Here is an 8,381-nt window from a genome sequence, read left to right as displayed (position 1 = left end):
CCCCCACAAAGTCTTCATTAACCTGGGATCCTTACATGATCTCTTAACAATAAACAAAATACAGAAGCAGAGTACTTTATTGGGACCTGGAGGGGGGCCTCTGTGATGGACACAGAGAGGGCTTCTGTTAGAGAGTCTGTTAGATGTTCGGCGCCCCCACCTCTGGAGGCGCCTGGGTGCAATGCACCCTTTGCACCCTGCCTGGGATCGGCCCTGGTTGGCAGAATTTACAGGTAAGGGTGGACTGACCCGGAGCAGTATTTTATGTTTATAAGGGCAGAAACCGATCTGAAAAATATGGTAGGAAAATTTTAGCGCTGGGACATCTGAGACTAAAAAGATGACTCTCACAGCATGGTCCATGCATAGCTAAAATATCACTTGGTGGGGGCAGACTCCTTTAATAGTACAAATCAGTACTGCTTGGACCTTAAAGAAGGGGACATCCCCCGAAAGCTTGTCCTGAAAAATTGTATGTTAGTGCAAATAAAAAAAGTATCAAGGACAGTACTCAATTTTCTCTGTCACAATTGCACTAATACGGCTACAATCACGTCAAGTATAGTATAAAAGAAGATGTCAGGCATCTAGTGAGGTTGATAAGTACCAGGAGTAGAAAGAAGATGTTAATCCCAGGAATAGGAAAAACTCTGGGACTCTCTAGGGACAGCTGTCCACCAATTCTGACACAAAGACCTGTCACAAGAAATGGAAGGAGCAGCTGGTGCTAGGACCCAGCAGAGAGCCTGTCTCTACAGGTAGATGTGAGCTTGCTGCTACAGTTTCAGCACTGTCTGTGTCTGATCCATTCATTGCCTCTCAGGGAAGGAGATTGAATGTTCCTGTGCCCTGAGCAATGGGACTAGCACAATGCACACACCGTCTAAGGAGTAGGACCACATTGCTTTAAAGAAGTCAGGCTGTGATCTGCTAAGGATGGGAATCTATGGGACGGCTCACATTTCTTTTGGTGCTTTGGGGATATTATACATTGTGGCTTTAGGCAACTTGGCAGCAACTTCATCTGAGTTTTCAGGTAGGAAATTCTTTTTACGTACAATCCGCCTTGAGGGAAGTGGATTTCTAAGAACATCACAATGCGCTAGGCTCGATTTACTAAAGGGGTAGAATGTTTGCTTAGCCCAGGGAAGCTCAATGAAACAAAAATGTGCAAAGGAAATGCCTATTTTTTTCTTTTTTAAATAGCTTCACGTGATTGGGTATTTAAACTGAAGACAGCTTCACTGGGCTAAGTGGACATTGTAAATCAGCCTTGTTGCATATAGTTACAGGAATCCTGTAGCTGTTGCACATGTTGCATGCTGCATGGACCTTAGAAGAAGTGGGTAGACTCCTGAAAACTTGATCTAAAAATGAAAATGTTAATACAAATAAAAAAAAAAGCGTCACAGATAGTACTCAACTGTGTTCTTGCAAGTGCATTAGTAAGACTACAATCATCATATGCCTGCAGCTGGTGGAAAACTTTCCAACAACTTACCTTCATTTACTGATCCACCGGTATGTCAGATTATGGTGGCTGCAGACTCTGCTTTTTAAATTTCCATAGTGGTTTTGAACCTCTGATGCCACCCTTCCTGTTACGATGGTCATGTGATATGTGTGGTACTAAAGCTGGTCATGCACCGCAAGATTTTGATTGGTTAGCTTTGCCCAGTTTAGCTAACAGCCGTACGATTGCCATCTCATTGGATTTAATTAGATTGATTATTTAATGAGTGAGTGAGTGATTATTGAATACATATTGGTCCTCTATTACACAACTGTTGGTAAATCTTTTAGAACTGGCCACGTAGCATCTTACTGTGATCTGTGTTTGTGGTCCCCTGAAGACTTTTGCGAACATAAACCACACTTCTTCAAGAGCTCAGTGAAACCTTTTTTTTTTGGTGCACTTTTACTGACGCGTTTAACTTTGACAAGGTGAAAAACTCATAAGAATAGGTCTGTAGCAGTGTGCATTGCCCCAAGTGATGATGATATATATATATATATATATATATATATATATATATATATATATATATCAATATACGCATCGCTTTACATATACATTATACATTCACATCCGTTCCTACCCTCAAGGAGCTCACAATCTAAAGTCCCTAACTCACATTCATATACTAGGGCCAATTTAGACAGAAGCCAATTAAACTACCAGCATGTCTATATACATATATATATTTTATACATACACACACACACACACAAAAAACAAAAACAAAAAAAAACAGGTCTTTAGCTCTTGGTATCGGATGTGGCGGAAGTAGATCTCATTGTACTTTATGTATAGCTCCCTGTACCAGCTTGAGTTGTTGGAGAGGTTGGTTTGCTGATCCATTGTCTTATTATGTATTTAATTAATTTATGTGGTGCCAGGATATTCCATAGATGTTTACAGAAAGCTCTGAACCATTCACATCCATCCCTACTGCCAAAAGGTACTAATGTCCCTACTTCACTTGCATATACCATATGGCTAGTTTGAGTGAAATCAAATTAACCGCTTGGTATGTTTTTGGACTATGGAAAACATCCACACTAATACAAAGAGAACACTCTATCAATCCATCTATCTATATTATAACCAAGTTTCATACAACACTCAACCTATGTAAATATGATATTCTATATTAGTAACATACATTATGGTCTCAGGGCTTTCAGGTAATGTGATGCGTATTTGAAACAGAGTAAATGAATATTACCAGATCTGGTGTTGAGGTAAAAGCAAACCATTGTCAGTTTTTTTGCCATCTGTGTCCCATTTAGGAGCTTTCACTTCCCTTCACTTCCTCTCCCACAGCCAAAACAGGAAGTGGCAGGAAATCCCCCCAAGTGGGAGAATCCTTGGTTGTCACCAGGTTTACCATAACTAGTGGAAGATTGCCCTCTCTGTTCCCATTTGTTCGTGTGACAACCCAAAATTTGTGATTTGTTTTTCTGGGTGAATCTCCCTAACAGGTTTGGGGTGAGTTCCTAGACACAGTAATAACAACTTGGCAGGTGTTCTAATCTCTCTCCAATCTTTCCAAAACGAAAAAAAAAAAAAAAGTTTTGCATTTAGTTATAATTAATAATATTTATTTTATAACCATTTAATAACACAGTGTCTGATTGTCTATCTATCCTAATAGTATAGCTTTATGTAGGCAGCAAATGAATGGCTCTGCAAATATTTGTCATTAAAGAACAATATAGAAACCAGTTATTTGGTCTGGTATTCAAAATTCCTAATTGAAAGACTAAAATGTAAGTGTTTACTGGTGCCAGATAAGCCATATGGGACAGCCACTGTAAAGTATACATATACTTAGTAGAATAAATATTTGAATTAAGTGAGGATGTAGAGAATGCACCTTTTGAGTGAAATGCCGCGTACACACGATCGGAAATTCCGACTGAATTTTGGCTCAAACTTGTGTTGCATACACACAGTCACACAATATTCCGTCACACAATATTCCGACCGTCAAGAACGCGGTGACGTACAACACTATGAGGAGCCGAGAAAAATGAAGTTCAATGCTTCCGAGCATGTGTCGACTTGATTCCAAGCATGCGTGTTTTTTTTGTGCGTCGGAATTTTCGACAAGAACTTTTGTTGTTGGAAAAATTGAGAACCAGCCGTCAAATTTTTGTTGTTGGAAATTCCGACAGAAAAAGTCAGATGGAGCATACACACGGTCTGAATTTCTGACCAAAAGCTTACATCGAACTTTTCTTGTCGGAAATTCCAACCCTGTGTATATGGCAAAAGAGCATACTGTCAGCCAGGGCCATCAATTTAATATTGATTGAACCCTGGGCAAACCTTATTTCCCCCCACCCCCCTTCACTACACAGGACCTCTCCCACTTTCTACCCTCATCATTACACAGGACCCCCTCCCCCATACTACCCCCCCCTTTATTACACAGGACCCTCTCCCCATCATTACACAGAACTCCCCTCCAACATACTACCCCCATTATGACATAAGACCCCTCCCACCCCAGCAGTCTCACCTTGATAGTGTCCAGAGGATGTCAGGTGCACACCCCACAGAACCATCCGGTAAAGACGTTTTTATCGGCCAATGGTGGACATGGTGAAGCAGAGGAGTCTGTGTGACTGTACCTGGGACTGACAGGTGCTCCCACAGACAAGGTCCAATCACCATGTAGGCTTTAGACATAACACCCTCCGATCACCAGCACCCCCAACATTCAGTTCTGCCCTCATCTCCTGAATTATAGACAAATTCTATTTGTGGGCAGTGCAGGCTCAAGGGGCAGCTGCTTTGGGCCCCACAACAATGTCTGGGCCCGTGGCAGCTGCCCCTTTTGCTCTGCGTTAAAGACGGTCCTGCTGTTAGCATTACTATAGACCCAAAGATGAATTGTAGGCATGGCAATTTGTGCATAGTTACATTGGTACAGCTTGAACTACAGTGATTTCCAGATTCCAGGGGGATTCCCCAGGTATGACACATACATATTTACATTGTTCCAAACTGAGTCAATGTAACCATGTAAACATTTAAATTCACAAAATTCAGCTTTAAAGAAAAATTTCAGGTATGGGTATTTTACACATAGTTTTATAGACAGGTGATTGACCCGCATAGGTGCCATTCCGAGAATACTTTACTTTTTCTGAATGAATTCAAAGCACTTTCTGATTGTATGAGGTGGGGAGCATGACATCACCACTCTACCTCTCCACCTCATCCAATTTGAAAATGCTTTGATTTAATTCAGAAAAATGCTAAGCATTCTGTGAATGGCACCCATGCCAAACGGCCAACCTCTGCAGAAGGTCAGCAGATTGGCATGGGACCCGGAAGCAAGTGAAGATCACTGGAGTAGTGGGGTCTACTTCATTGATTTTTAGCTTCCAGAGTAAATAGCCAGGTATGGTATATACATGGTTACACTGGTCCTAGCAAGTGGCTTGTGGTTACAGAGTGGCCCGATCCACTTGATTGGGTCACGTTCAGAGGTGGTAATGCCTGCTGAATGCAAAAAGGTGTCTAATTTTTGCCATGTGGCAAAATAAAGCACTGTGGTCCTGGCATATGTACAACTCCATCCGTCTGTCTTTGCCGCCTCCAAACCACAAGAGTAAACAAGGCCGAACTATGTTTATTTAAAAGGTAGCATTAGAGGATTTTTTACTGACCAAAATTTTAAATAATGGGGACATGTTTACCAGTAAAACTTCCCTGGAACATTGGACAACACACGGAAAGCAAAGCCTGATGACAGAGCCGAGGTGTAGATAATTATAATGGAGTGGAATTATTATCACACAGTTCATTATGTCATAACCTCTAATGCTTCCAACAAGACCTCATTCCCCAGCAGTGAGACCCTCGCAGGAGACTATGCACTGACAGCTACAAAGCACATTATCCTTTTTCCAATGGGAACTTAGTTATTTGCAAGGGAATTAGCAGTTCCCAAGCATCACAACAACCTGCAGCAAACAATAAGCCCATTACTGAGCTTTTTTCTAGGAAGATGCAGCATTTGCATTTTGTAGGGAGATTTGTCTTTGCTTAGTGGGGAAAAAAAAAGGTACTCTGAAAGGAAGCAAGAATTAGAATAAGTGATTTGTAAAGGATCGAAGTCGTAGGCCGGCGCTAAGGGACAGAGGACGGAGTGAAATTTTGAGTCTTTTCAGGGAACCTTTATTCAGCACTGAAAGAAGGAAAATGAAGCAGTTTGTCTTGGGTAAAACTGAAATGTGTGCTGAGCCTACAGTAACGCAGATTGGTTAAAGTGTAGGTCCAGCCAAAGTGATTGATACAAAAATGGCAACCACCCCAATTTATAACTATCTTTTGAAGAAGGGTGCACAGGGAAGGGCTTTAAACAGCACAAGCAAAAGTTTTCCCAGCACATTTACCAGTTGGCCTGCAAAAACAAAAAAAACACACTGTCTAACAATTAAATAGCAATTAAAAACAGAGGTTTTGGTTGCACACATTTGCAAATATATGTGAACACCACACCGCCTTGTGAAGACTCCTTTGTAAGTGCAGTTTTTACGCTTATATTTTAGAGTCTCCATATTGGAGCATATATAGCAGTAGGTACATATGCCCGGTCTGAGAACATTTCTCCTTAAAGATGCAGGGACACATTAGAAGCCCAGTAAGTGCACAATGGCAGCTGAAGATTTCCGTTGTGTCCCCATGCCAATTCCAGCAAGCATGATATACAAAATGTCAATACCCAAATTTAGCAAATGGCAGGGCTTGCTAAACTTTAAGCTGTGGCTTTTTTGCCATCTATATCTGGTCTGTATTGAAAAATGCAACCAAGGTCAGCCTACACTGGCGCTATGAAGCTCAGCCCTTCCTGTCTCCTCCACCTTGCTATTGGCTAGGGAGGTCAGTATCACATTTTCTAGGTCAAAGGGAAGTAGGTGTGGGCATCAGGGGACCCTGTAGGCTCCGACTGCAGTTTTCATTTCAGAGAACCAAAGGATTTAAAGCTTTGAGGTCACGTTTAGAGAAACCAACTCCGGAGGCCAGCATTTAAAGGTGCCTATACCATACAGCAAGACTTTAAAGCCCCGCACACACGATCAGAGTTTCCGATGGAGAAAGTCCCTTAGGACTTTTTCCATCAGAAATTCCGACCGTGTGTATGCCCCATCGGAATAATTCCATCGGAAATTCCGATGAATTCCATCAGAGTTTACATAGAGAACATGTTCTCTTTACCTCCGATGGAATTCCATCAGAATTCCAATGTGAATTTGGTCGGACAAAGGTCTGATCGTGTGTACGGGGCATAACACTGCTTACAATAGTTACCTTTAATTTACATGATTTATAATTTCTCCCAAAATGCTCCCAAATACCTGGTGGTGATAAAGTTTCTTGGTCTAACTCATGGTTCTGTTACTTTTCATGGACAGCTTGGTCTGGTTTGAGAAAATTGGGAAAAAAGGCAAGTGTAAAATAAATTAAACATTGAAATGTACATACATACATACATACATACAATGAAATGTACTACCCCCATTTAATTATTAGAATACACGTTTTCCATAGTAGTCCTTTGATGCATTGTACTTGCTAGCCCCATACATACTATCAGTTTTCCTGCAGGTTTTTCTTTTCAGGTTTATCAAAACCATGTAGTGCCTGCCTGATTGCATACAAATTGAAACTCTTAAGGCTTGACCTCATATTAGATGGTTTTGGTAAACCTGAAGAGAAAAACCTGCAGGAAAACTGATAGTGTGTATGGGGCTGTTGTCTAGAATTTCTCTTACATACTAAAATTACATTTTCTCTATGGTTGTGTGAACAATTCATTTATTGCTGGGTAAATACATTAGCTTGGTCAGTTGTGCCCGTAGTATCAGCTTAAGTTTTCATGTCATATTGGCTTAGCGACTTGAGTGTTCTGCTTGAGTTCTATGGAATGTTCAGAGTGCTGGGACTTCCCATATGTCTGCTACAATGTATCACAAGACTGGATGACCTGTATTGTTGTAGATGCCATCCAGATGACCGGTGAACTGTGGGCTCTGCTGTCAGTAGCTGCCTTTGATCTGTGGAAAGACAGGAGAAGATCTCCCAGCTCAGAGTCATCATGCTGATGAAAGAAGCTGGGGAATGTACTCTTCCCAAGCAAACAAAAGCACTACTTCTCCCATACTTTAACCTGCCTGATTTATTTCTAGTGATAGACAAACATTTCTTCTATTTTAAAAAAACATTGGCATACCAGCCATCAGTGGTATATTTTCCATTAATCTCAAGTGATATTTTGTTTCTGATTAAAGCCTTTATTTTGCCTATTATAGCAATGGGGGGCAATTTCCTTGATATAGGGAACCTCAGGTGTGGCCCCTGAGATGGTTATAGACTGCAGGCTTGCAAAAGGCGATGGTCAGAGACTACGAGCATACTACCAGAGACGGTTAAAGACTACACGCATATGACCAGAGATGGTCAGAGACTGCAGACATGCAACAGAAGATGGTCAGAGACTATGGACATGCTACCAGACATGGTCAGAGAGTGCAGACATGCATCAAGAGATGGTCAGAGACTAGGGGAATGCTACCAGACATGGTCAGAGAGTGCAGACATGCAGCACGAGATGGTCAGAGATGGCAAACATGTTATAGAAATTGTTGGAGACGTGCTTCTGAAGAAAGTCATAAACTGGAGAAACATTACATTAAACTACTAGGAGATCCCTACAGCCTCTTTACAAAATCAACGATTCCACATTCCCTCCAGCCACCTTAAAAATGACTTGCAATTAATATATCTCTGAGCAAGATCCATGATAAAAGAACAGAGGAAAACAAGACCTAAAAATAAACAAAAAAAACACAAAGCTTCTTCA

The 8,381-nt window shown here is 41.2% G+C and overlaps 1 protein-coding gene across 1 annotated transcript in view; it reads left to right on the top strand.

The window, feature by feature from the left end:
- Positions 1-818: 818 nt before the first annotated feature.
- Positions 819-8,381, top strand: part of LOC120936263 (protein eva-1 homolog C-like) — a 583,492-nt gene continuing 575,929 nt past the window's right edge. The window contains exon 1 of the mRNA XM_040348487.1: positions 819-1,036. Coding sequence (XP_040204421.1) covers positions 937-1,036 — 100 coding nt within the window. The 5' untranslated portion in view covers positions 819-936. The remainder of the gene's footprint in view (positions 1,037-8,381) is intronic.

This window comes from Rana temporaria, chromosome 4 (assembly GCF_905171775.1).
Source record: "Rana temporaria chromosome 4, aRanTem1.1, whole genome shotgun sequence".
Taxonomy (NCBI): Eukaryota; Metazoa; Chordata; class Amphibia; order Anura; family Ranidae; genus Rana; species Rana temporaria.
This window is presented reverse-complemented; position numbering and strand designations above follow the sequence as displayed.